This window comes from Alternaria burnsii (genome assembly GCF_013036055.1).
Source record: "Alternaria burnsii strain CBS107.38 chromosome Unknown 750, whole genome shotgun sequence".
NCBI classification, from domain to species: Eukaryota; Fungi; Ascomycota; class Dothideomycetes; order Pleosporales; family Pleosporaceae; genus Alternaria; species Alternaria burnsii.
Genome location: NW_024066108.1, coordinates 241,432 through 269,408, shown reverse-complemented (window position 1 = coordinate 269,408; position 27,977 = coordinate 241,432). Strand labels below are relative to the sequence as shown.

General features: G+C 50.9%; 9 protein-coding genes across 9 annotated transcripts; 4 read left to right on the top strand and 5 right to left on the bottom strand.

The window, feature by feature from the left end:
• Positions 1-1,929: 1,929 nt before the first annotated feature.
• On the bottom strand, positions 1,930-4,145 carry GT037_001479 (di-copper centre-containing protein; the record flags this gene model as incomplete). The annotated part of the gene is made up of 2 exons (XM_038926526.1): positions 1,930-3,812; positions 3,860-4,145. The coding sequence occupies 2 exons, from the start codon at positions 4,143-4,145 to the stop codon at positions 1,930-1,932; spliced, it is 2,169 nt and encodes a 722-aa protein (XP_038789818.1).
• An 865-nt stretch (positions 4,146-5,010) lies between these two features.
• Positions 5,011-6,156, bottom strand: GT037_001478 (uncharacterized protein; the record flags this gene model as incomplete). Its single annotated transcript, XM_038926525.1, has 1 exon — positions 5,011-6,156. The coding sequence occupies one exon, from the start codon at positions 6,154-6,156 to the stop codon at positions 5,011-5,013; it is 1,146 nt and encodes a 381-aa protein (XP_038789817.1).
• A 509-nt stretch (positions 6,157-6,665) lies between these two features.
• Positions 6,666-7,946, top strand: GT037_001477 (uncharacterized protein; the record flags this gene model as incomplete). Its single annotated transcript, XM_038926524.1, has 2 exons — positions 6,666-7,073; positions 7,143-7,946. The coding sequence occupies 2 exons, from the start codon at positions 6,666-6,668 to the stop codon at positions 7,944-7,946; spliced, it is 1,212 nt and encodes a 403-aa protein (XP_038789816.1).
• A 42-nt stretch (positions 7,947-7,988) lies between these two features.
• GT037_001476 (uncharacterized protein) lies at positions 7,989-13,037 on the bottom strand (the record flags this gene model as incomplete). The annotated part of the gene is made up of 5 exons (XM_038926523.1): positions 7,989-9,239; positions 10,576-11,132; positions 12,271-12,363; positions 12,425-12,877; positions 12,935-13,037. The coding sequence occupies 5 exons, from the start codon at positions 13,035-13,037 to the stop codon at positions 7,989-7,991; spliced, it is 2,457 nt and encodes an 818-aa protein (XP_038789815.1).
• Positions 12,447-14,753, top strand: GT037_001475 (uncharacterized protein; the record flags this gene model as incomplete). The annotated part of the gene is made up of 3 exons (XM_038926522.1): positions 12,447-12,642; positions 13,964-14,131; positions 14,182-14,753. The coding sequence occupies 3 exons, from the start codon at positions 12,447-12,449 to the stop codon at positions 14,751-14,753; spliced, it is 936 nt and encodes a 311-aa protein (XP_038789814.1).
• Positions 14,754-15,611: 858 nt separating this feature from the next.
• GT037_001474 (uncharacterized protein) lies at positions 15,612-16,576 on the top strand (the record flags this gene model as incomplete). Its single annotated transcript, XM_038926521.1, has 2 exons — positions 15,612-16,270; positions 16,375-16,576. 2 exons carry the CDS (start codon positions 15,612-15,614, stop codon positions 16,574-16,576), a joined length of 861 nt encoding a protein of 286 aa, XP_038789813.1.
• A 599-nt stretch (positions 16,577-17,175) lies between these two features.
• Positions 17,176-20,240, bottom strand: GT037_001473 (uncharacterized protein; the record flags this gene model as incomplete). Its single annotated transcript, XM_038926520.1, has 3 exons — positions 17,176-19,102; positions 19,150-19,748; positions 19,800-20,240. The coding sequence occupies 3 exons, from the start codon at positions 20,238-20,240 to the stop codon at positions 17,176-17,178; spliced, it is 2,967 nt and encodes a 988-aa protein (XP_038789812.1).
• A 2,303-nt stretch (positions 20,241-22,543) lies between these two features.
• On the top strand, positions 22,544-23,899 carry GT037_001472 (uncharacterized protein; the record flags this gene model as incomplete). Its single annotated transcript, XM_038926519.1, has 1 exon — positions 22,544-23,899. One exon carries the CDS (start codon positions 22,544-22,546, stop codon positions 23,897-23,899), a length of 1,356 nt encoding a protein of 451 aa, XP_038789811.1.
• A 415-nt stretch (positions 23,900-24,314) lies between these two features.
• On the bottom strand, positions 24,315-26,242 carry GT037_001471 (uncharacterized protein; the record flags this gene model as incomplete). The annotated part of the gene is made up of 2 exons (XM_038926518.1): positions 24,315-26,098; positions 26,164-26,242. The coding sequence occupies 2 exons, from the start codon at positions 26,240-26,242 to the stop codon at positions 24,315-24,317; spliced, it is 1,863 nt and encodes a 620-aa protein (XP_038789810.1).
• Between the last annotated feature and the right edge of the window lie 1,735 nt (positions 26,243-27,977).

Genomic DNA, 27,977 nt, shown 5'->3' with positions numbered 1-27,977 from the left:
AAATAGTACCAAAACACAGTTTCCATTCTTTTCATGACTGATGCAATGTATGAAGAATGATTGAGCAAGGTTCGGCGTGCATTGAGCAAGCGCTACCTGGGTACCTTTTGTGCCGTCCAACTCCTTCCACTCAGACTCGATGAGCAGATCCATGCACTGTGTATCTGATCATTCTGACGCGGTGTCCATCATGCGGTCTGCGATCTGTTCCTTATTTCACGAGCCACAGCCGCCTACAGGTGCCGGCCGGATTGTTTGTGACCTTATCTATCATCTTCGTCCTAACCACTTGTAGCTTGTACTACCGATGAGCTTGCTTTTGTCAGCGGGGCTTTCATCAACCCTAGCGTGAGTGATCGGCAATGGCTATGCCTCTGTGCGAGTTGGTAATGACATGGCAGAACGTCTAGCTTTGTTGTCACCTGTGACGTTCCCAAAGAACAGAAGGACATTGGAAGTGATGACTTCACTACAAAGATAGTCAGCTCTCTATATGCACCGATTGGCCAGTCTCCAACCATGTAGACAGCGTGATACGCCTGCCTAAGGGCAAGATATTCCTGAAGATGGTTACATGTTGGCATGACCTTCACTACTACTGTCTCGAAAGGCCTTGGAAGTCCGGCATAGGACCAGATCGGCCTCATGGCTGACCAGTATACCCCATGAACATGCTACTATCCATGTCAACGTTAACATTGCGTCGCGTGAATCTAGAAGGAGAAGATGAAGTGCGTGCGATACTTCGTTCTTCATCTGTCGCTCGGGAGTCGTGCGGGGTGGAAGCAGTGGTGGCGGCAAGCGGTGTTTACGTCCGATCAACGTTGACATTTCACGCGCTCAACCACATCATAGTTCGATAGTACATGATATGAGTGTAAAGATGGCTCAGGACTTTCATGGCATTATCCCTCGATACATATGCCAAATAACGTGTTGGCGTTGTTAGCAACAAGTCAGGTGCGCTAAGCACGTTGGGTACCTAGGTAGTCACCTTTGCGATCACATTGGTCTCGACGCAACATAATTGGCGCATCATGAATACTGCAACCCGCTTGCAAGTCTCTTTCTATTTGGGGAAGTGCGTTACAATGCCTCATGTATCTGCACTGGCAACCGTGATAGGGTCGCAAACTTGCAGTCGTCGCGAGCAGACCTCGGTAGGCTGTTGTCTCTCCGTGCCCGCAAGCGCAGCAGAAAACAACAATGCAGCATCTACTTACCGGCTCATTCAATCTGTTTAATTCGCACTTTACCGCATGAGTCTTTCTGCTTGTGGATCTCTTGTTGTCGCGGATGCATGTGCATTCAAAACATGGTGGGTGCATGATGGTATCTAGCAGTAACAATAACGAACTGTGATAGGTAGCTTGGGCTTTCAGTATACCCGCCATCTCCCCACGTGGGATTCATGGATTGATACCGTTATGCCTACGCTTTTGTGTTGTTTAGTAGTGGACCAAAGGCTGGCACGGTGGGTAGGTTGAGTCTAGACCATACGGTCTGCAGAGAAAGACACGCTAGGATCCGTTTGCTGGAAACTGTGAGTATGAACAGGTGCAGGAGCTCTCGTTCTTTGGTTCCCATATAGTTTTTGGTGCACGATAGGTGGATGAGCCTAGATGGAGACAAGTCAAGCGGGACAGGCATCGGAGATGATGCTAACAAACGACACGCGCGCAAGAGAGGATGGCAACGAGAAAGTTGATTTTCTCTTCGTACGCAGCAAAATGAGCGTGATGCGTAAGGCGTTATCATGTATGTACAGCGACATAAAACGAATGTGATGGTGTATATACATGAACATGAAATGAGTGTGTTAGTGCAAGTGCGCACAAGCGTGAGAGCCTTATACAGTGAGACCAAGGAAAAAGGATCGGGATGCAGCCAACGACAACTAGATCAAGATTAAGCTGATATGCTCACCGTCTATACGGTGACATACTCCATGATCACAGAAGTCACAACCGTAGTTCTCGGGTCAGCGGGCGCAGTTGGTTCAGGCGCTTGCTCCGAGACAGTGGGTGCAGTAGATACAGGCGCCTCTGACACAATCTTCTTGCTAGAAACCTGGACAGCCGTCGACATGGGTGTGGACGTCTGGGCAGCAGAAGCACCAAGTGTCACATACTGCGTGATGACGGACTCCAAGAGCCTAGTTTCAGTCTTGGGATCCGCCGGCACTGGCGCAACATCCGGTGCTTTCTTCCACTCGAACTCGCCGGTGCCAACATTGTAAGAACCACTCGCCTCGTCAGCAGGGAGAGTCGAGTTCGTGCCGTCAGGACCAGGTCCATCATATACGGGCGGGTTACCTTCGATGTCGTCATTGTATTCGACATCACCGTTCCAGGTAGGCACTTCGGTGTCGGACTCTGGGATGCTGACTGGCACGTTAAAAACGGTGACGTTCAAGCCAGCCGGAGGCTTGTTACGTGGGATCTCGCTGAAGTCCAGAGCCTGAATGCGCCAGCTGAACTTCTCCTTCAGGTAGGCTTGCACAGTTTCCTTGTCCAGGCTCTTGAGCTCGCCAGAGGCATGCTTTTGCGCAAGCTTCTCGGTCAGGCCGATGTTACCTGTGACGATGACCGAGGAACTCATTCGTGGAGAAGACATGGATGCGAGCTGACCAACATAGTTGGGATCCGTAGGCCAGTCAATCGGGTTGGAACTTGGTTCACCAAGGAAGGCGCGAACGGAGTAGGATATCTTGATATCGGTTGGCATGTTGACTTCACATTGCCAGTCGATAGCCTGTGCCGTACGGTTGTTCGTGCCACTGCCTGGAGCCGGGACTGTCGAGTTGGTATCGCTCAAGCCCTGAGTCTGAGCCTTGTATAAGTGATTGATGGAAGATGTCAGTGTTGCGTTGCTAGGGTTGTTGGCAACCTCAGGGTAGGTGTATCCAAAGGAAGTCCAGTTCCGCGAAGTGGTGGCAGTCCACATATCGCCGAGAGCGTTCATATGGAACGGTGCCAATGGCGAAGCAGTCCCGAGAACACTACCCCTGGCAACGGCGAACGTGCCTGAATGCTGTACAGCGTCTTCAATCCAAGTATCAGGATAACGGGCTTGATACATGGCTATGATTCGATCGATGTTACAATGATGAAACCAGAAGATGGGGTCAAACGCCGAAACCTCGACGATACCCATATGACCCAATCCGAAGACGTTGTGCAGACCATCGTGAAGTGTCTCGAAATTCCCAATCTTGCCGCCATTCGCCTTGTTACTTACTTGACTGAACGGCTGGTAGGTCGTCAACAACTTGTAAAGCATGTCGCGGAGGTTAGGTTGCTGTTTGCCGACTCGCGCGTTGACATCGCTGTTACGGCTAGTAGCATTGGCAGCATGCGGATCAAGTGGGTACCGAATAGTGTGGTTCCAGTACTTGAACTCGAATTCGCTCAAAGGAGCAAAATCATCGTACTTCAGCGGATGGAAATCGTATCGATATAGCGGGTTCGGGATGTCGGCTACAGTGCCATTGGGAAAAGTGACAGTTTGCGTTCGGCAACGAACACTTTCAGGTACGACGCCTTCCTGTACGTTCGGCGGATCCATCGCCCAATCCCAGTATGGAAGGCGCACGCGTTTGGCGATGTCCAAGGCCTTGTTACGGGCCTCGCCAATAGGATACTCATTGGCAACGTCTACAGCGCGATCATGGAGAACCTGCTCGAATAGCGCGAGATACGGTCGGTGCCACGGACCAAACATGCTAGATGTATGAGGGCAGTAGCCCATCATCTCTTGGCCAGCTGTTCCATTTACGCCATCCCATTGTTTGAAGGGCACTCCGTGTATCCCTAGCGGCTGTCAGTGAAGCACCCTAGTAGTAGCGGGGATTGCATACCTGCAACCTGGTAGAAAGAGGTCTTTTGACTCTGGTCCATAGCCTGGAAGCGAGAAAACGCCTGGATAAAGATGTTCCATAGTTCCGCGTCTTTCTCAAGCTCACGGAGCTCCTGTCGCGGGTATACTCCAGTTCCCTGGACTCCAACGACACTGAAGTAGGAGCTGTCGTCTGCCTTGGCGACTCCGCACGAGGGGCCGTTCGTTGAGTTGGATAAAGCCTGTACATTTCCGAGTAACGAGAGCAAGGAAGCAAGACCAGTGAGTGTAGAAAAGAATGATTGCATGATGGCACAGCCGGTAACGAAAGGAAGAGATCGTCAAGATCTGAAAGAATGAAGATGCAACAAGTTGCTGGGGAAAAGACTGAATGTCACTGGGACTGAAAGAAAGACTGGACGAGCGATGCTGTGGTGTGCAACTGAACAGCGACATGATCGGGTATATAAGATGCCAGTAAGATGAACGGCTATTCGCACAACCCACTGCCCCGCTCCGTGTGAGTGACGTACCGGGCTGTACCACAGGTACTTCATGCGTAGGATTATCCACACCTTCTCAATATGCATCTGTCGCGGCATATGCACCACTGTTTCCCAGTGTATCCTTGCAAGTAAGGTGATGTTCGAAACATGTTTGGTTTCTACGCATGAAAATGCCAAGGACGGTGGAGCGCGAATGGCAGACAGCCAGAACACCAAGCAGATTTATCGTGAATGCCCCCAACTGGAAATTCTAAACTGCAAAGCTCCATCACCTCTGCGCATGTCGGTCGATGTGATCATCACAAGCACGTAGCCGAAGATGTGTGTAGATGGATGAAGCAGGTGGTAGGGGCACTCCATCTCCATCCAGCGAGTGTGTCCAAAATTTGCTACGAACCGACCATCTCCCCTCGAGCCGTATACTGATTGTGGCTGTGACGTGGAGAAGGTGTGCGATGTTGATTGTCTAAGATGGCAGGGCTGCAGCACAGGCCACCGCGGCATGGTGCGACACTCACGAAGAGCGAATTGACGAGCAGCCGAAATTCAGGCACCTGCCAAAATCGGGAATGACGGATGGAGGTGAAACATGCGACAATTGTTATCGGCACGTGGTGATTGCTAACCGGCAAATCTGGTCTCATCGTGAAGTTGTGGGGAATGCACTTTATACACTTTCCATGGTATCGGGAGGCATCGAATCATCGACATCAAAACTTTGACAAGTCCGTTTCGGGTATCTTCCTTGCTTTGCAGCGCCTCCTTTTCTCTTCCTTGAGCCTGCAGTATCAGAAGCGATATGCATCTTTGCCCATTTCCTGACCCTTTTGAGGGTCTCAGCTACTGGCGCGGGTAGTCCACCTAGCTGAGCAGATGAACCGGCGCCACTTTTTGTCAAGACGTCGATGCTTGTCCGTGCACGTGCAATAGTTGGGTTCAGAGATTGGCCAAAAACGTTGTCGCCGAAAGACGTCAGCGCAATGTTCCGTAGAAGAAGAATGTCGCCAACTTTGATGCCCTTGAGTGTTTGAAGGAGCAAGTTTTGAACATGATCTTGCTCGTTGTTCGACTCTCGAGGTGGACGTAGCCAGAATGTCACCTTGAAGTTTGAGCGTGCATCGTCCGCGACAATGATCTCCCATAGCTTCATCTTGTATCCACCTTTCCGCACAAAGACTTCTTTCTGTTCGGGAGTTGCCGTCACAGCGCATAGGAGATTTGGCGTAGGCGTTTGCGGGTAGATCGCTCGCAAGCGCTGTGCACTGGGAAGTGATCCAAGGGGTGTGATGGCCATCTTGGGTGGAACCTGGATGTTCACAGTATGCTCGCCGACCTTGCTTGGGCTACTGAGGTCAGATGCCGTAGTTCCGAAGGAAGTAGTCAGGAAGGATGACGAGCTGATAGTCTTATCAGTCATGTCATCGGGTAGGACTTGGGACGATAACAAAGTATCATGGAACATGAGCGACTGCTCAAGGAAGCTATTCGTGGCCAATGGGGGATCTTCGAAGGCGATCTTGGACTCCAGACCGGCTGTGTCTTCTGGTAGAAATGAAATGGATTCTTTCACATTGGGAAGCGAAAGATCTGACGTTTCGCGACCTGGGCTACAATCTGGAAGAATAGGCTGTGACCATCCGGTTCGAAGTCGGGAGTGTCCGAACGAGATACCACGCCATTTGATGACTGGTGTCGAGTCATTAGTAGAGGAGAGTGTATTGCTTGCAGCATCAAAAAGACGGCACTCCTCGACTGGCAGGAGCTGATCATCGTCAAAGTTTAGGTATCCGCGCAATGGCGCCCCATTGAGCATTTTGAGCCGCATACTGCGTGACTGACGCGTCTACGTGTACGTGTTGTTGAGACGCGTTTTAGGCAGAAGCCACGGCGACAAGGCAACGGTACGCCAGGAAAGAAGTTTTATCCATATGCGACTAGCGTAGGGGAGATGCGAGCGGTGCTTACGTAGGTGGAGCCGAGTAGAGGTTGCTCTTTGGAAGAGTCGGAGAAAGTGAAGAAGTCCGGCCTCGTACAACGGTAAATCCGAGCATTCGTCGCGTTATCTGATGGTGCGAGCTCCGAGGGCCGATACAATTCACCGGAACACCAAAAGCAATATAAGGAGCGGTCAGCTTCTTAGTGAGCGGGCAGTAAGAACAGCTTCTCGATATCGTTGTCGTTCATTCTCGGCTACAGCGGGCGACAACGGGCGACTTTGCATCCATTCCAGGTACCGTCGACGACTACTAAGCAACGGCGTCATCACTGCGCCCACATTCCGCGCCTTGGCGATCTAATCTCCACATCTGATATAAAGTTGCCATGGCACCTTCCAAGACGCCCCACAGGCCGATAAACGCATACCGAGTCCCTGCAATGTTGCGAAACCTCTCTTACAAACTGACGTCGGCATTGTCGTCGTCTGAAGTTCCTACAGTGAACAAGGACAGCGACGAGTTCACCAAGGCCAAGAAGACGGAGGAGTTGTTCCCGACCACCGACCCCGCGGTAGATGGAGACGATTGTCTACACGACTGCGCCAGTTGCAGTGTCAAATACCCGCGAAAGTTCGAGATCGACGAGACGGAGGAACTGTATGGACATGTGAAAGGATGGAGTACGCATCTTATCGTTGCGACTGGCAAGACGGATTGGGTACGCGATGTTGCAGATGAAAAGGGCAGCATCATGGAGGCGGTCGACAGAGGAGACGCGAAGCCTAGCAACGGGGTGAGTGGGAGACATTGCCTAGTCGCACGTCTTGCGGCTCTATCAAGTGTTATCGCTGACTGTGCATAGAAACTCATGCTATCCGCCTCGAACATACCCATTCCAGACCACTCAGATCACAGTTCCATGGTACTACTGCTACCATCGTGGCAGTTCATAGACAATGTAACGCCAGCGAACATACCAGAGCTCATCACCGGCTTTGTCAACCCCGGACCGACGAACAACATGCCGTTGCGCTCCCACAAAGCTCCGGCGTTAGCACCGCCAAAATCTCCGGAAGAGACTTCTTCCGCCCAGCCTACCCCCTCCTCAATACCACCGTCGCTACCCGCCACCTCACAGCTCAAAGCCCGACCATGTCCCCACAAATACCTCATCTTGATGTGCAGTCAAAAAACGCGAGACGCGCGTTGCGGCCAGTCGGCACCTCTACTACGGAAAGAGTTTGAGCGGCTGCTGCGGCCGATGGGTCTATACCGCGATTTGCACGACGAGCGACCAGGTGGTGTAGGAATATACTTTATAAGTCACGTTGGGGGTCACAAGTTCTCGGCGAACGTCATGGTGTACCGGCATTCTTCGGTCGTCTCACGGCCTGAGAAGGTGAATGGACACAGCAACGGCGCAGACAAACGCCTCGAGGAGCTGAGACTGGATGACGACAACGGTCAAGAAGTCTTATTAGATGCCAATAAGGAGCAGGAGGCAGAAGGCAACGGCGAGGCTGCGCAATGCATATGGCTGGCGCGGGTGAAGCCTGAGGACTGCGAAAATATCATCAAGTATACAGTGTTGCAAGGCAAGGTGGTCAAGCCAGAGAGGCAACTACGGGGTGGATTTGATCGAGCGAAGCAGCTAGCCAGCTGGTGATAGACGTGGCACAATCGACAACGAAGCGTTCAACCCATATTTCTAATATTGACGAGGGTAATTCTTCCATGTGCCTCTCCAAACCATCAATTTTCCAAACGTTATAACTGCAGTAATGCCCGTGAAGACGTCTTCATTTCTTTTTGTCCAGTACCACCGATTCTGCACCAGCGCCTGCACTCGAGCTTCAGCGGTAGCACTCTCATCATTGTAAAGAGCCCACGGTTTTTTCCAAGAGTTCACGTCAGCTCCAAGATCTGACAAATCTTGATAATCAACCCCTTGCTTTGCCAGTAACGCCTTCATTCGTTTGCCTGCGTTCTGCGAAAGATCGGTAAGGCTTGCCAACCCATCATTGTGCTGCTTTGGAAACTCGAAAAGCAGCCACTCCTGATACTCTTGAAGGTCGAGATCCAATTGGCGCAGTTGGTCCTCGTTCAATGCTATCAGGTCAATCCAAGATGCGCCACCAACCTGTATGACGTCTTGTGGTGAGCTGGGTTCGGTGATCTCCCCCTCAATAGCTTTTCGAAGCCTTCTCATCGCAGCATTCTTCCTCTTGTCGTAGTCGCCCTCTGCGTACAACGTGTTTAGCTCCACATCGAAGATACCGATCAAACAATAAGCAGCATCTTCTGGAACTGTTGTAACGCGGTCCTGTGTCCAAGACATCCGCTCGTTCTGGCTAAAGCGCGAGAGTTCCACGCCTTCGAGAGCTGGACCGGGAATACGAGTAACGGTACTGATCGTAGATGCTAGTCCTTTCTTATCGCCTAGAAAGCGTTTTTCTTTCGAAAAAAAGAAGACGGAACTCGGCGCGATCAGTTCTTGAAGCGTCCAGCCACGCTTGAACCATCTGCTCTTTGAGAATGCACGTTCCCATTTGGATTCAGGATCTTCGGTGGATTCGTGGATGGATACATCGGAAAGATACACGTAGCATCTGGCAGCCCTCTGATACCAGTAAAACATAGATGCTAGCGATCGTTGCAATTCGGAGCTGTCCGACTTCTTGATGCAGCAAGTGTCTATCCAGAAGTAGACTAGACCGTCCTTCTCCACTTTCTCCTGACAAAAGCGGAGCTTTTCGTAACCCGGCTTGCTAGTATCGTCTTTGTCTCGTAGTCCATCTTGAATGTCTTCGAACTTCACCTCATCTTCGTCGCGGCCCCAGGTATGTGAAAGTATAGCGTAGAAGGGAATTAATGGTCCCGGAAAGTTTTCGAGAACCCATTTGGATTTTTCGAGATCCAATCGCAAAAGACGCATGATCGAAATTTCTTGAACAAAACTCTGGAATGAAGGGTTTCAGAGATGGGGATGTCTAGCATTATCTCAACACCTTAGATGACGGGATTCTAGAACGGCCCACGCATCACGCTCAAGCGGCCAGGCATCAGCTGATATATACAAGTTTCTGTGGGTAGATATCTGAAGCTGGAAATAAGCCATCGCTGGGTCTGGAGGGGGTGGCTTGGGGCTGCACTTCTGATTCGGTAGATGCAGCTACGTAGGCGGGTCCAGCCGCTCGCAATCGATATCACATGTATTGAATAGAAGAACCAATCATATACTTGCTTTCTTCGCCGCCAATCGGTGTGTCCAACTCCGCAAGAATGAATGATTTTGCGAGCTTGCAAAATCACGTACGACAGAAACGCTGCTCGAAATGGTGAAAGGCGAATAGTGATTGGACAAATAGGGGATCTTGTTGTTCAGCGAGTTCACATGTGAAATCGTGGTTGGCACGCTTATCTGTCGACTCGTTGTTCACTTGGATATATTCCAATACGCCGTTCAAGTACAAAGCACCCTTCTAGTTCTCTGAAAACTCTGCCAACACTGCGCTTTCAATAAGGCTCAATCAGACCACTCATAGAATACGAAGCCTGTCCTCCGGCCCAACACTTACGTCAGCACATTCGAAAGCACTTCAAGTCTTATCTACTGTAAAACACGAGCCGAACCGTGTCTTCTCTGATTCGTCCCGCCACTCAGGTGGTCACCTATAGCAAAAGGCCTACCACTACCTAGGTAGGTCACTAAGCACGCCACATTAGGACAACTCTGACGGGCCCTGACATGCTTGCTTCTATTTCCTTTGCCAAAGACGATAAATCTGCTTATAAGCAGTGCCGCGCTCTACAGGGAGAAAGCAAGTATTTTCTTTTCTTCAGGTTACTTTCGTATGCGCAGCGCTCTCATCCTTTTTGTCCGCAGACTTGCAAAGCAGGTTTAACACACAAATAAAAATGATGCGCTCGAAGGCGACAGCACGTCCCAAGAAGCGGTGTGGCGGACTCTCAGAGGCGACAGAAGTTACCACTATTTCCACCGCCAGGCTACTTAAATTCCTAGGCTGATTTCTGCAACCTGACTCGAAGGGTAAACAAAGGAATAACACGAGGATACTACCCACTTTGTAACATTCATGGTTGCACCCTCCTGCTATACGGGGAGCCTAATAAGGAGATAAAGAGGATAGAGAACATCAGATTGCTACGACGGCCATTGCCTTTAAGAAGGTTTAATTTAGATGAGCCCTGTTATTCCTCCTCACTAGTGCTAAATCGGCGAGGGCTACTACCCGATTTTGTCAACCCTTCTTCATTGCTACCCCAATTCAAACACTGTTCTTAACTGGCTTCGAATAGATCGACAACCTGTAAGGTGCTCCACACTTCACCTGCTTGTCACCTGCGCAAGGAACCTTACACTCAGACTCATCGACCTGTTTCGTTGGGTTTGCGAACTTGTCCCCACACATACAATGTTTGCCATTGTTTATACCAAAGTGCTTGTATGCCTGGCATTTAGTCTGGCATTTCTCTACCGTCATACCATTATCGGTCCATTCCGTAATAGCATTCAGCACATGGGGGATGGCGTCGGTGAAGCAACCCTGGTAATTGTAGGTGTTCTGGTAGGTACTAATCTGGTCAAGCAAAGCTTGTTGGCGATTGAGTTGCTTCTGCTGGTCTTCTGTGAGATCTTTGATTTGGTTCATCAAAAGGTCTTTGTCGGCCTGGCATGCGGAGTTGTTTTCGAGACCTGGGCTGCTGCTGCCGTTGGCGGTAGAGGAGAACGGATCGAGAGGTTGATCAAACTTGATGCCGTTGGTGCAAGTACAAGAGCAGGTGTCATGGGCTGTCGCTGGATCAACGCATGCAATCGAAGGCTTCACACCTAGAACATAACGTTAGTCGTGTTGGGTGAGACAATGATTCGGTCAGATTACCGTTGTCGCATTTGTACGAGCTCCCGGAAAGGTCAAGCGAGCCGAGGAGTTGTTGCGCACCGAAGCCATGCACTTGCGTGCACAGGGCGGAAACAAAAATAATGCCTACAGCTCTCATTGTGAGTGAATATGGGACGATGGAGTCAGAACAGGAGAAGGATGAAGATAGGGATGAGGAAAAGATTTAAATTTTCAAAACGTCTTCTATGCTTGTCCTTATATAGTGTCCATCTGATCTATGGTCTTGCATACACTGATGATGTTCACGAAAAAGCAAGTCTTTGTATTTGGTCCGTTAGGCACTATGGCGGCGCTTCGGCCCTTCCCGACCAGTTGGGACTAGTATATTACTTTCTTTTAGTGATGCATTTGCCGTTTTGAATGCAAACGCGCCAATCTTGCTATGTCTTCCTGGGTCTGCCGAGTTTCTTCACTGACAGCCTTCATGCTAGAACAGCTCGCTGTCGACCTGGGTACGCTATCATTACACGATCCGGATGGAGGAGATCCGAAATATCACTGGAGGGGTACGGTGTCTGTACACGCAACGATCGGAGTTAGTCGACGATCAGTGCATGATATCATACCCGATTCCAATGTAGCTCTATACTCTAGCTTCTCATTCACCTCCTGATTCCTTTTACACTAGTGCATCCAACTGGTAACCCATCAACTGAGATATGTAGAAGTCTGCCTGCTTGCGGGCAATGCATTTGGCCCAACAGTGGAGTCTTGCAACTTACTCTACATGTTTTGTGTAGCTTTTTTCTTCGGTCAATCATGCCACTATAGACGTTACTAAACCTGTACCCTAGCCCATCTATATTGTTAACTAGGCCTAACAGCATTAAACACGAACAAAATCAAATCCTCTTAGACTAGTCTGTCATAGACTCTTTATAACATGCAGAATTTGTTGATTGTGTGCGTCATGGATAATTCAGTGATTTCCTCTTGTAGACTTTGCTTTTCGACCTTTACGTAGTTCTAGGCCTAGAGGGTGAAGCAAATGCTCTAGAGCTAAGCAATATTTCTCTTTCCGCTGCACCACCACTCGAGAAACCTAGCACTACAGAGTTATCTAACAGGGCTTGTAGATCTGGAAGGCTCCAACTCCTTCACTCCAATGCTTGCAAGCGTCTGTGACCTTGACCCATCGAAGACCAATCTTGTGTTGCCCTAGAAAGCATCGATCGTTAGCTTGGGTTCAAATAACACGATTCTTTCTGAGATTGATTACCTTTAGAAAGCTTGAAATAGCCATGGCTTCCACCATGTTTCTCCATACATTCCTCTCCAACTTCCCCGCACCAGCTGTTATCAAGCGGGCCATCTCCAAATGTCTCTCCTGCAAGTTGGTCGTCGATATACACCTCAAAGTGCTGACATCTCTGCTGGGAATCAGCTACCAAGAAAACACTATCCTCAGGGATGTCGACAACGCCGGAGACGATCTCTGTAGGCTCCAACGTGTATTTCTTGTGAGGCAACACAAGTTTTGTCCAGGGTTGGATAATTTCCTCAGTACATGGTGTACCAACGATCTGACTTCCACTTGCCGTACCGGGAGTTGTAGGAACTGAGCCCAAGAGATCAGGACGGGTTTGGTTGTACACTGCCCCATCGCGACACGTACACGTGCACTCGTCATCGACTGGCACCGGTTCGGCGCATGTAAGTGAGGGAGCATATCCTAGGAGAATATGTTAGTGACTGTGATCATTCATCTGCCTAGAGCTGGGAGGCGTACCATTCTGGCATGTAAGCAGTGCATCTAGAGGCATGCTTGATAGGGAATGTGCGCTGCTAACGCGGCAGAACAAAAGACTCGTGAGGAAGACGAGGGATCGCATCGTGCTTGTTTCTGTAGACTGTGGATCGTGAACTTGAGGAAATCATGAACCAGGCCCGGACTGCTTTAAAGGGCAGAGCTTCTAGTTGTTAATTTGAAAGATTTCTCGGGTCCCCTCCATCCATTGAAAATCCGTTGTGTTGTCCATCATGTGCAGGATGAGCTGCTCTCACAGTGAGGCACGTACCGAGTAAGGTCACGCTGGGTCAGAAAAAGCACAGCGGAACGGCATTGGAGGATTGAGACTCAGTCATTGAACCAGAACCAGATATTCCAAGCTTAAACTATTACTAGTCTTTGTGGGGTTTCTCGGGATAGCCCGCACGTGTACAACGTAGTGGAACGGTCCGCTGCCAATGCAGTCGTGTCATTGGTCAGCTTGGGTGAATTGGAGCCAAAAAGCAATCTTGTGGACAGACGTTGAGATTGCCCATTGCCTGTTTTGGTATGTTTATGTGATCATCAACTCTCTAGCGAAAATTATCCTAATGCAGTCTTTGTCATTCATACAGGTTTCTGCTAGAGCTAGGAGCAGCTTGTGTGAGTAATAGAGTCGCTTCCTAGCTCTTCATGTTGAATGGTCCTTACCCAAGGAATATCCTTGTACGCTCACGCTGGGTCATTATACAATATAGGATTATGTATAAGTGATCAAGTATATGCTGATTATGAACATGGTTAATGGACGAAGGCAGCTCTTCGCAGAAGAAAGCGTCAGAAAGTGAGACTATGGAAAGGAAAATCTTCAGTAGAATTTAGAGTCGTCCCGGGCGTCAGTTCTCATGCCGGATGCATTGTTTACATATGGATGCGCGTTAGTCTGCCCGAATTAGCAAATTGCTTGTCGCATGAAGTGATGGAGTACGGGACCTAAGGACTGGAGAAAAGTCAACAGTATAAGAACCCAGCTTTGCAACACGTTTTCAGTGCCAACCTCGAACACTCAATCTACTCATCTTCCGCACCTTATAATACACACAATGAGAACTTCAAGCATCCTCATCCTCGGTTTGGCCACAAACGCCCTTGCCTTCAATCCACAACAAGTTCTCAGCGCGCTCGATCTCCCCGGGAGCTCTTACCAGTGCGACAACGGTACGTAGCTCAGAGCGGCTGTATCTCATAACATAGCTAATGTAATGCAGGCGCGAAGCCAGCAGTCGTTTGCAACGATGCATCGTCTGACAAACACAACTGCTCTTGTACTTGCACCAACGGCATCAAGTTTGACCAACCTCTCGACCCTTTCTCCTCTGCCACCAATGGAGGCAGCAGCCAAGTGGCCCACGATGCTGAGTGCAAGGCCGATAAAGATTTCTGTCTTGAGCGTGAGCAACAATTGATGACCAAGATCACGGAGCTCACAGACAGCGAGCAAAAGCACGTTGCACGCGAACAGGAATTACTGGACCAACTCAGTACCTACCAGAAGAAGACGACCACTTACCTGGGTTGTCTCGTCGACAGTAACAATCGAGTGCTGGGTGACAAGAGCTTCCTGAACCAAGCTGACTTGACCGTGGACAAATGCGAAACTTTATGCGCAGGATTCAAGTACTTTGGTGTTCAGTTTGGCAAAGAGTGCTACTGTGGAAACACGTTCAAGTACGCGACGCAACACAAGCCAGAGTCTGATTGTAGCCGTCCTTGCACGGGTGACGCGAACCAGAAATGCGGAGGTGGACATAGGAGCAACGTTTATGCGAAGATTAATTAGTTGGTATTGACGGAGATGGGGTGAAGTCTGGGAAGATGGAAACACTGGTGAGATGAGTCAGTCCTTACCGCGGTGGTTCGTTCAACAATAGTAATAATTAAAATCTCCCTGCTTTCTCGGAAGCCACGACCGTCGCGACCATGTAGTCACTCAGCTTCATAGCGATTCGTCTCAGCCTGGAAGTACAATATACGCTCCGGCAGGCCAGTACCGTGCACCCAGTATCGACTCTTCCTATATCGTTTGACAGTACATTGTAGTCTAAGCGCCGTCGGAAACCTTATGATCAGTAACGTAGAATGTTACAATCCATGCAACGTGCAATCTTTCCCATTTTTCTAGACTGTCTACGTGATTCAGAAAGGTTACATGGCCTTCAAGATGACTGGCTGTCCTCCATACACCTCACCATCTTGTCACCGCTCTCCGCGATCAGCACTCAGCTATCAACAGGCTATTACAATGGAGACAAATCAAGACCAGACCATCTCTCCCTTTTCCTCACTCTCCTCAATCTTCACCATGAAACGTCTTTCCACCATGAGGGAAAAACCTACTTCGTTACTGGCCCGAGCTTCTGCTGTCCGTTTGCACATCCGTCCATACCTATAACCACCAATCGAGCCATACCATCACAACAACAACAACAAGAACAACACGCCGAGGGCAACAGATTACAAATACCCACCTTCAACCATCACATCTACGAAATATAGCATAGGAAAGGTCAGTCATATACAGCTTTTCCCCATCCTCCTTTGCACGTTGCTGTTCTCTCTCCCACGATGAAGATCCCATTTCACACCCGGGTATTCCAATATTTAATTCTGGACTGCTAGTCTGCTCCTCAAGGCCAAAATGGCACCTCGAAGTCACGGAGGCCAACAGGATACCTCTCGTTGTGTAAGAGATGGTTCCCATCAACCCGGCGTGGGTGTCAGTGTCACACGCTCAACAGAAGGAAATCGCGGTGTCCTCAGCGCCAATACTGGTGCGGGTATCAACGCCAGATGCTCCACTACGACCATGTCTCGTGGTCGTGATGGTAGTACTCATGCTCAGCGACGCCAATGCACTACACAAGTCCATCGTGGTGCTGTCGGCCCCCGTTCTCAGAACGCGCGCGCTGGGAGACGTCAAGATCATGTTAGACCAAACGACGACGACTACTCCCGCCGTTCATTAGCCTCTGGCACTCCAACCGGTACCATCAACACCCCTACCAGCCTAGCTTCCAACGTCCGCTCTTCTACCATACTCCCCGTTCGTCGTGTCAACTCTTGCCCAGGCCATCTTTCAACTACCCTCCGTGGCCCAAGACTGACACGCATCTTCCCGGAATCTCAACGCCGTCTCGATTCTATGTCCCCCACCGGCCTCGAGTCCTCCTTCTCCATTCTCCAGAAGCCTATCCGCATGCTCAATACCCTCTCATCTATCTCTAACGCCACCACCGCCAACGCTAATAGCAGTGGGGCACCCGGCTCTATCGACTCCATCAATGGACAGGTATATGCGTAAGTCTTCCCCTCACCACCTTCCACCACCCTTCTCCCCCTTTTGCTTCTCATTCCAAACCCACAGAACTCGTCGTTGTATACTAAAGCAATCCTTCATCTAGCCCTCTTCCCGCCATGCTCCCCAAAACCCCCAAACCACGACGACGACAACCATTCTATCGCGGCAGAGATAAAGTAAAGCGTGCTGTCACGAACCCCAATCTCCGCGCTATCCTCGCCGATAAGTCGTATCCCAGGGAGCGGAGGAAGGCTGCTGGGGAGCGACCTGTGCTAAAGATGGGGATTAGCAAGGAGTATAAGTGAGTTGAGTCAAAATGCGACTCTTGTCTTTGCAATATACATGGCATCGCTGCCGGCTGCTTCGTATGGGATATAAGAACTTAGGGTGATGAGGTCTTGTCATGCTGCGGGGTTGTGAGGATTCGGAGGTGTGCGAGTGGATGATACCCTTTATTTTTCACCTTGACTAGGCTCCTTTAACGGGTAGGTGGATGAAGTACTGTCGGTAGCGGTATGTGGGATTGGTATCTGTAATTTTGACACGTACATCTGAAACGTATCTCGAAAACACAGTACGTGAGAACGTCTGCAGAACGTCAAGCCAGACACGTATGCTTGTGAAGTGAGCACCACATCGGCTCCAAGGTACACCGTACCACCTCTATCAACCAAGGAGATAGCATCCAACAGACACCGACACAACCAGAAAGGGGACATGAAGACCAAGTTTTCACGAAGGAAAAAAAATTTGACATTAAATCCCTTATATAACGCGGCCCTCCCTTCCAGCCACCCGTGGCAAAGAAAGAAGAAGTTGGCCTTCTCGAGAAAAAAAGAATCTACATCTCTCTCTCTCTCTCAACATCTTATGTACACAACAAACACCCTCTCGCTCAACCACCTCACGACCCCACAGCATTACTACTAACCGTCCTCTTCCACCCACCCCACCCCCACCCGCCTCCATTCCCACTTGCCGGCTCCTTGGGAACAGGACTCGGCGTAACAGCCGGAGTCTGCGTAGGCGTAGCAAAAGGCGAACCACTCATTGGACTAGCAGCATTACTACTACCACTGCCACCACCACCCTGCGACATGACTCTCTTCATGCCCTCAAATCTCGATCGTAATTCTTCCAACTCCTGTCTCGCAACCGCCTCCGCCGTCTTTGCATTCACCAGCTCAAGCAGCAACGCCTCGTTATCCGCCGGACTATTATTCTCCGTCGCGCTCAAAACACTCTGCGTAGCCAGACTACTCGAGCGCTTGGCAAACGTCTGATGCGGAGGAGGTGCAGAGTATTGTTGGTGGCGTTCGGATTTCTGACTATTCGTTCGTCCAAGGCGCAACTCTCGCAGGCCATTCGTCGTCGTTGTGGACATGGAATCAGAGGTTGTGGAGCGAGATAGCGTGGGTGGCGTGTCTGGCGCATTATTACCGTGGTCCGCTGATGTCCAACTCGCTGCCGCACTCGCCTTGCGTGCATTCTGTCGTAGTTCCTGGACGTTCTTCTCGAGCCGCTGGTTCTGGTTGTAGGAATCTGCTAATCTGTGTCGTGTATCTCGTAGCGCGTCACGCGCAATTTGCAGTTCGGCATCGCGGTCTGATAAGTCACGGGCGAGCGCGTTGGCGCGCAGTGTTTCGTTGGCGAGCTGTTCTTTCGTGCGTGTTAAAGAGTCTCGCAAAAGGGCTTTTGTTTCGAACATGGACGAGGCGCGGTGGTGGGCTTGGTGGTGAGGGAAGCGGGTTTCTAGTGTTTCTACTATTTCCACAGCTTCTTCCGATAGTTCGGGAGTATCTCCAGGCGGGGTGAGATTGGGTGGAGATGTGATTGTTGTTCGTCGGCGCGACGCGCGGGTTGATGGCGCGGCGAGTGTTGTAGTCTTCTTTCGGACTTTGTCGACAACGGTTCGGACTATCCTGTGGTCCTCTTTGCGGTCTTCGCGCTGCTTTTGCAATGCCGTTTCGAGTTCGCTGTTTTGGCGTTGGAGTTGGCTCACGGACATGAGCAGTTGCTCAATCTGATAATGCAGGTCCCGATCTTTGGCTGAAGCGCCCATGGCCATGGACCCGTGTCCCGACTTCATCGACAGCGCATCTCCATTCGAGGCGCGCGAAATATCCGTCATGGCTGTACTTTGTGTCGCAGCCGAAGCGTCAGATTCGGCAGTTGAGTTGAGTGTTGAGGCAAGACTCTGTTTGGACGCGGAGCGCCTGAGGAAGCTAACCGGTCGTGAAGGCGCGGAGAGACCCGGGCTGAGTGAAACCGACTTGGTCGAAGAGTTGGACGGACCCCACAAGCGTCCCAGGAACGACGTGGCAGATTTCTGGACTTGCTGCTTGGACGAATCCTTCTCCTGAGCTTCCTTGTACTGTTGCTCCAACCCTTGCAACCGCTCGCGCGTCACGTCATTTGTGAAACCGACGAAATCTCCGACCAACTCATCCGCCGACCCCGCGTTCCGCCCATATGGGTCCCAGAGTTGCCGCCCCAAAAGCAATTGCATCACGTCTTCGAATTCTGTGAGGGACAGCAGCTTTTGTTCGTTGCGCTTCATTAATGCGAGCGCGACGCGCATGATGGTCTCAGATGCGCCCTCGGCGAACAGCACGTCGTAGATGCGGAACAACATGGGCAATGGGCATGTGACTGCGAAGAAAGACAGGAACCATTGCGACAGGTAGGCGGACTGCACGTCTAGCTCATCAAGATGCTGGGCTAGTTGTGGCATATGGGAACGAAGCAAGTTCTGGAACTGGAAAATGCGGAGGTGGAGGCCAGACAGGTCTGGCAGAAAACAAGAGCGCAGATCGTAGTCTTCCATAAGTCTAGGTCGGTTAGCTGACGTCGCTGTATGCAGGGCAATGCAACCTACCTCACAAGCACGCAAAAGGCCTCCTTGTCGCCCATCTGCATAAGCAGGGGGCCGACAAGGAAACCGAGACCCTGACAGTAGCCAATCTTGTGGTCGTACAGACTGAAGCATTTGAGCACGCGACCGAGCATCTTTTGCCCCTCGCCTTCAGGGTCCTTGAACATCTCAACGCCTGGGAAACTCCTGCCCAGGTCCTTGTTGATGATGTTCTCGTACGGGCTCGACTCTCCGCATAAGGCGTCATACTGGTCCTCGATGAGCTTTTCGCGCGAACCAGCTGCACTCTGCCAGACAACGCCCCGCAGTGGCGCTGGAATACCCCCTCGAATCTTGTTCAGCGAGAGGGTGGGCAGTCGCTGGACGGTTTGTGGGTAGTCGCGCACGAGGGCAGCCCAGAACTCGAGTTCGGTCATGGGCGGTGGCGAAGGCAGCTGTGAGAAGCGCATGTTGGAGGTGTCGTCGGCCACGAGGCGCTTGAGCTGGTTGAAGGAGGGCGGCCGGGACTGGCTGCGGGCGCGGGCGACCTTCATGTTGGATTTGGAGTTTGATAGTATGGCGTCGTTCTCCTGCTCCAGTCGTGCGAGCAGCAGGGCCATGGCCTAGATATGTTAGCAGATGGCGCGAGGCATAGGGGTGTGGTGCCTGCATACCTCCTCCTCGCCCTCTGGCTCCTGTTCTTCTTTTTTCTCTAGCTCGGCCCAGTCGACCTCCTCGCTTTTTCCCGAGCCATTGCTAGTGCGTCGTCCCCTGGACTCTCCCGCGGCCTTTGGTGATACTGGCGCATCGGTGTCACGGACGGAGATGGTAGGGCTGGTTGGGGCGGGTGTCTCGATGCTGGCTTGGCTGGCACGTCGCCCAAAGGCATTGCGGATTTCTGTTGAGTTTGTTCGTGACGACGCTCTCCGCTCCTCGACTATAATTTCTGGCCGCATCGCCGATTGCCTCGCGCTTTCCTCTTCCTCTGGGCTTGTTCCGTCTGTTTCTGAGAGCGGGACCGTGACCATCGAGTCGGTCGGCAGTGGCGAGCTGTCGACGTGTGTTCGCGGCTGGCGCTCCTCCTTGACCTCCATGGTGATGCTGCCGCTGGACATGTTCTGTCTTGACTGCAGCTTGGTGACAATGTCTCGACAGGAATTCGATGACGGAGCGGAAATTTGCGTCCCCGCCGTAGAGCACGACAGAAGGCTTCCTCTGCTCGGGCGCTCGGTTCCGACGCTTGAGGTGCTGGTGTAGAGCGTGTTTCACTCGGGTGGAAATTAGTCTCTGGCGCCGGACTTGAATCTGAATCGTGCACGCTGTGACTGTCGAGGTATTACTCTCCAGGCTGCATTCATGCAAAAGCAACAGAGTCAACAACAGCGCAGACAGGACAAGACAGCACGCGCGAAAAGAGAGCGACGAGCACGCAAAAGAGGGAACGATTTCCTTGCTCACGGCCTCGAAAGGAGGAGCATCAAGGAGGCCCTGGACTAGGCCCGCATGTCCGCTAGCTCTATCCGTCAGGGTCCACATTCGCCATTCCAACTTAATTAAGACAGGGCCAGCTGCTGCCCCTGGCCCCGCATCCTACCTACTCACCGTCAACCACCTCCGCCTTTCCTATGGATCGAGCTCTTCATGCGACTGATTGCGCCAGGACCGCGCTGATGTCACCGTCCCTCCACTGGCGAGACCTCTGCCTCCTCATGCGCCCTCGTATGCACACCACCGACGCGCGACGCGAGCACGGCAGTCGCGCTAAATTTCGGCCCGTCAACCAATCACCGCCGCCGACTCCGCCGCCCATGCTGCCTCCCACAGCAGTCCGTCCGCATCGAGCCAGCATGCACTTCGCGTGCCCTCTTCAGTCGGCGCAGCTCCTACGTCCTGCCTTGGCATCGCTTAACCGGGGCGGGTTGTCATAGTACCTCAACGACTCCAGGGATTACCAAAGACTACCCGACTGCCCCTGCAGACCGCCTCTTCTACAAGGCTTGCGGCACAGTTGCTCCACATGAACCGCCCATCTTTTCCCTGCTTCGCACTGATCACGATGTTCGCGTCTAGTCTAGATTTTGGTGTTTGGCGATCTGTGACTTTCTCGCACGCGCTATCTGCCGTTATCTTACTCCGGACTGCTACCGTAGCCGACAGCCTTGTTCAAGATTTTCTCTACAGCAAGAGTATCCCATTCAGAAACTATACCGTGGCTACAAAGCACTTTCAGATTGCATGTAGCGTGACAAGGTAATGTATACACAAGGTGCAAAGTGCACACCTATACCTAGGACGCTTGACTCAATCCATCGCGCATGAGCTCTCTTGGAGGTATGCTCAAGCTCAAGACCAAGCGACAGTATCTCTACAGCTATTCAAGAGACGGAAGACGGAAGCAATCAGTGACCGCTTGTCCTCTGTATGAACATCCGCTGTTCTCAGCTACTACCCAGAACAATGCCTCGAACGACACCACTACGATGCCTCCAACACGAAATTTCGTCGACGGCAACCCTTCTAGAGAGGGTTGGGTGCTGGATGAAGATGGCAGTCGCATGCTACGTGTCTCCGCTGTTCTAGAGGTACGATGGTGGGATCGTATTGGACACCTATATCAACGTGATCGAGAAAACACTCTTATTAGCTTCAAATGATGGTACGACAGAGGAAAAGACGATGCAACTCATATCAATGAAGTGGTTGGAGACGAGAAAGCCAGCCCTCAAGATCATGTTGTGGGCTGCAGACGCGTGACGTCACTGTCGACGCGTCAAACTCCATATTGCTGCGCGAACACTGTCAAGCAGTTTTCAACACTATAAGCATGTAGAACTTGCCTTTAGGTCTACTAAGCGTTCAGATTGATCTCGCCTGAGCGTCTTTCGTCATTGCGTCTCGCGATAGCTAGCAGGCGTGTGTTCTCGCTCACGGTGCAGTACGGTCCACAGATTCGCCGTAGCGGTTTGTTCTCCAGAGACACGCGAAACTTTTACATGGTCGACAGTTCATATACACATATGCGATAAGTCGCCATATTCAAAACGCTACATGCAACGGAGATGCTGGGTATACGCGTGCATCATATCATGAGATGACTTCGTCCTTTGACGTAGAAGCTGGCACTCCCTCTCTGCATAGCAGTACGTTAGAGTCGCCTGGGCGTACAAACTCGATAGTTCCAAACGTGAGTCGCTGGTCTAACGGGATGGTCACGGGTCAGATACGCAAATAAAGAGCGTGGGTGCATGTCTTGCGCAAACGACAGCCAGAGAAGGTCCATGATGCAACACCTGGGCACGCGATGGTCATTGTGTGCCATTATTTGTGCCTGCAAGCAAATGCGGTAGGTCTCTAACAAGTATAATATCTGGCATTTCCAACTGAATGGCCAACGAAACTATCATAACTCGGCAGTTTCATGGCTTCAGACGACCAAGGTAAGCACGCAAGAGATCTCCACACCGACCTGATAGGCTCCTTCGGCGATTATCCGCCCTGGAGTGAATCCGACATCGCCGAAATGCTCCAACAGGGTGTAGACCCCGACCACATTGAGACCGAATGGGCTCATGTGGTGAGGGTATACAATGACTTGATAGGCGGAGCCGGATCGGTCCTGTCACGCTTATCCGATCTGGGTATCGATCGTCCTAACGTGGATGAACAGACTGTTGCAGGGTGGATAACGAACGGATTGTCGGAAGAAATGATCCGCCTGGAGTACATTCGGTCTGTACCTGAGCCGAATATCGATGATGCAGCAATGATATTGGAACAGTTAAGTTTTCAAACCAGATCCAACCTGGCTTTACCCTTATCCAAAGAAGATATCTTGGTAATGTTGACAAATGGGTACTCAGGCGAGCGAATCGCTCAAGAGTATGCGGCTGGTCAGTATAACACGAATCTGTTTAGCCTGACAGAAGACTTCGAACAAGATGATGGAGACGAGTTAGAGCGCTCGTGGATCGAACTCCATTACGGCCTTTTGTACGCTACTACCCATCTGCCTTCCATGCCTGTTGTCTTACGGAACATGCATCGTTCTCAAGACCAGTACAACACGTACTTTGCACCCGCACCAGATATCGATCCAAGTGTGTTCAGCGCTTGTACTATAAGATTGGCTACGACCACGGTAATGAAGCTGGACAAGATACTCAATCAACGCATCAAGAAAGGCGGTCATCCGAAGGTTCTGAATACGATGTTTACATCAGATGACCTGACGGCCTTTCGAGCAATCCGTTGGAGCATAAAAGGCGATGACGTAGACGTGGAGAATCATAGCCAAGTTTGGCAATTTCTCATGGGTCTGGCGGCAAAACTGCATCCTCATTTAGCTGACTCGCAAGAAGAAGCAGCATCGGTGGCGGTGCAGCCTACCAAGACAGCGAAGAGGAGGAAGTTTGATCTGAAGAAATGGACGGACGCCGAACGTCATGCTCTCTGGCGCTGCATCAACGCATGGTGCAAGAAATACGGCGTAGACAAATTTGAGGCGAAGAACCTCGATACCGATACACTGCAGAACTTCGCAAACAGCATCAATGCAATGCGCGCAGGCCGAGGCGAGGGATTAGATCGTACCCCGGAGACAGTCCAAGGTCAGGTGAGAGACGCAATTCGAAGGGACGTTTCTCTAGCAAATAGGCCGATCTTTGACTTGGGGGAGCGTGCGAAGAAAATGGCCGAGGATATCAGAAACAACAGAGTCATTCCGGACAGTGTTAGATATCCAGACGAGGCGATCGATATGTCAGGTATTCCGTAACTTATCGACATTGAGGGTGACGGGAACTATGAGGGCTAGCATGAAGTAGATGACTGTAGTGGGAGGCGGTGTGGCTATGCTCTGGGGACCTGTAGCTGTGGGTAGATAGAAGAAGGATACAATTGACTGTGAAGAAGCTATGGGGTATCCTCCGGACTGACACTGAATTCTAAGTACCATCCAGAAAGCTAACCGGAAAAACCCAGGAACTACTAGCTTCAGACATACCGAACCATTTCGCCTTTCTTGACCTTTGTCTAGTTACTTTCGAGTCAGTACGACCAGTACTGTGATCTTCAATCAAAGTTCATATCAAACTGATCATCGTCTTCATCACCAACGTCGCCATCATAGACCGCAGCTCCAGCATCGCGTTCTGCAGTGCGCGCATCCATTACAGCTTTCAACAGAGGCCTCAGCTTGCGAAGCTGGCTTTTTGCTCTTCGTCATCTCTACTTATATCCTTCTTATCTTGAGTGGTGAGCTTTGGTCGCTTGCTGAGTCTGGGTGGAGAAGGAGGCGGATCGTCGTCATGAAAGTTGCCATCGGTGGTCTGCATCGCTAGATCGACATCCTGGTCGGAGTCGCCGTCGAGGTTGAAGTTACTAGAGTCGCTCATCAATTTATCAAGAGAATCGGACGCATCAGATTCACGCTTCCGCTTCTGATAGTGATCGATATTGGGTTGCTTGAGGATGGAAGACTTCCTAGGCTGTGATTTGGGCAGGAAGCTAGCGATATCGATAGCTTCATCCGGGTAACGCTCGTCGTCCGGAACGATTTCGCCAGCGTCAACACGTGTAGCAATTCTCTGGCCTTCAGCGTAAAGCAAACCCAGAGGCTCGTTTGGCTTGTCGGTCATCTGCCTCTTCGCCCAAGCACAAACCGACTCTGCCGTGCGCACACGGCCAGCCTTGTTCACGGCAGCCATGAGACTGTGCTTCTCGCCATCCCATATCCGAGGAACAAACTTGTCGATACCATTCTCCATGACCCAGTTGTTTGAGAAATGGTACACCAAGACACGCTCTTCATCATCCCATTGATCGTGGACTTTTGTCGATTCTCCGGTCGCACGGCTGCGCCACTGAGATATCTTCTTCCGATATCGGTTCACCCAAGTCTCGTCGTTGAGATTGATCTGGTCCAAGACATCAATGTCAACGACATGGTCGTGGATGTATGCGTTCGTTGCCTTGTCGAAGACCATAAACTTGAAAATGGTCGACCAACTCAGATTCCCGCGCGTCCAGACTTTGCCAACACCATCAGGATTCGCCCAGGTCTTGTCTTTTTGCTTGGCGGGAATTGTGACGAAGGCAGGGTCGGGGATCAGATACTTCGGACGCGTCTTGTTGCGCCACATCTTCGCAAGTTGTTCGTGGCTATACTTGATTGCGATCTCAGGAATAGCGTCCAACTGTGAAAAGACTTTCCCGAGTGGAGTGACGATACAGTGATAAACTCGGATCTGATCACGATTGTCCATCACGCGCATGAACTCCTCGGCTTCCCGGCGAGGCGTCTGGTTGAAGACCGGCTCGGGTCGCGTGTGCTGCCAATTTGTAAAGTCGTACTGATGGTCATAGATGGTTTTGAAAAGCTGTATTAGCTTGCCATACTTCACCGCGTCCGTCCAAGGATCGAAATCAGGGTTCATGCTCATATCCTTCTTCCTCATCTTCTCAATCAGCTTTCCGTACATGGTCACCAGGTTTGGTGTTAGAAAGAGCTCATAGAAAGATCGGTGCTCGGAATTTTTTTCGCCATTGACACGATTCTTTGGCTCCGTGTTCAGGTTGACTTGCGACTGTTTCTCGATCGCAACGATCAGGTTGGGGACGAGTTCGTTGCATAACTTTTCATAACGCGAAAGTCGTTCAGCACCCTGACTTCTGGCAGACCAGTGTATCGCGACACCGTCTTCAGTGACATCTCCAGCTAGGAATGCATCTAGCTGTCGAACTTGAGCTTCCATGTTCAGGTCGACGACTGGCCGTGAAGCGTCTCTCGTGAGGGCCAGAAGAGTAGAGTAGGTCAGGAGGATATGTAACTTCTCCAGATCTGAGGGAGTGCTCGATGAGCCCGGCGGCGCAATGGTCATCTTACCGTCGTTTTTGGGATTTGGTGCAGCGTCTCCTGCAGATGCGCGCTCCTCGACCGGATCATCGTGGTTGGCAGTACGTGTAGTCGGTTTTCCTGAACAGTGATATGTCAGGAGCGTCCAAAGAACTTTTAGTCATCTGCAAGAGCACTATACTTACCATTTTCCACAGTGGTATCGGCATTGTCGTCAGTCGCAGGGTTGATCATTCCAATTGGCTTGTCTTCGTCGCGCGCCATCTTGCAGTTGCGATTTGCGTTTCAGAAGTTGTCCAGAAACTACAAAAATACGACTGGAGTATTGGACCCTTGTGTTTGATTTCTGTGGTGACAGCTATTGTTGTGGCAGCGTTTGCGCCAAAAAGCTTGGCATTCGAGAGTGAAGGAGCTACTTGGACAGCAAATGAGCAAAGTCACGATGGTAGCATGACGCTATAGGAAAACGTTCATCCTGCTCACAATTAAGAAGCGCAATGCCCTAGCATATCACCGTTGAAAACAAGGGGAAATGATGGTAAGAGGTAATAATACGATTGAAGGAAGAAATTAAACAAGACGAAGAGAAATCAACAATAAGAAAGGGGAACACTTCGTGATTCTCTCGTTTGTCGCTCTCAACTGCGTCCATATTATTCCTTGATACCTTAGTAGAACGGTTGCTGGTTTCATTGTCGGCAAGTTTGGTGATCATTGAACCCCTAATGCGCAGTCTTATCTTGTCACGCTTGTTTGCGAGGCGTCGAACAGCGGGTTTGTCGTTCAATAGATTACGTCTCGTACTTCGTGAGTATCCAATGCGACTTTCAATTTGGAGCGCTGACTGGATACCATGATCACAAACCACGGTCCGTAGAAACTGTTTCGAAAGCGGAGAGCTTTGTGCGATGTGCTGGCTCGTCTTGCGCGCCTCCATAACCGACGACTCGGAAGCTGAGCAGACGTGGTCTATCATGATGACAACGAGCTATGCGCGTACAGACGAGGTTTCTTCCTGAAGGCCTTGTAACGCTGGATGTTGGCTGGCAGTCTTGAAGTTCGCCGTCGAAAGACACTCTCGCTCGCCATGAACTGCTGACTCATCTAGCGTGCCTCGGAATGGGGCCGCTTTCCCGCTACTCCTTTTCATCTCTAACCCGTCTCGTTTCCATCATGCGTAAACAGCGTACGATTCATCGGCATCCAAACGACGGGACTGCAAAGCACACAGGAAACTTCCATGAGGTATCCTCTGGAGTCAGGTGAACAGCTAGATCATTGGGAGCTTCGCTGTTCATGCCGAATTCGCGCCGAAATCTGCCGCAAGCCGGACAAGATCTCGGGACCGCCCGCGCAGTGGATTCTTCCGTTGCGATCATCAATAAGCACGACATTCGATAACTCAGTTGAAAGCCTCTTTTCGATTTGGTCTCCTGAGAGTATCGTCTGCTGAGCTAACACCATTCGGCCTGAGATACACCGCTGGCTGGAGCATCTCGGAGTGACTTATGACTCTGGAGAGCGCTCTCAGTGGTCTGCCATCTCAGATCCTTGAACATGTGCCATTGCCCAGACTATTCGTTATCTGTCACCATGCTTGCGAAAACTTTGCCACTTTACAGTCGTCTTGAACCTGCCTTTTCTGTTCTCGAGGTCAATGGCATTGGTTTCACAAGGCCCGACTCTGCGGAATGAAATCCAAGATAGGGTCTATCCACAAAATACGACGCCGTTTTTCGTGTTTCATCGCTTCGCGCCCGGTAGCTGCACTCGAAATGGAAACCGCTAGCCGGCAGAACAGGGATAGCTTCCTTCCGGCATATTGCTTTCACAACCTCCCCTGGCTTTGCCGCCTTGGCTATCCATGACTCGGGAGATTTTCATCAACTACCCCTAACATATCATCTCTTATACGAATCGAACTGCGGACCCTAAACCCAAAGAGGCAGAAGTCAAGAAAGGACAAGAGATGCTTGGATTAGTGATTCCTCGTACCATA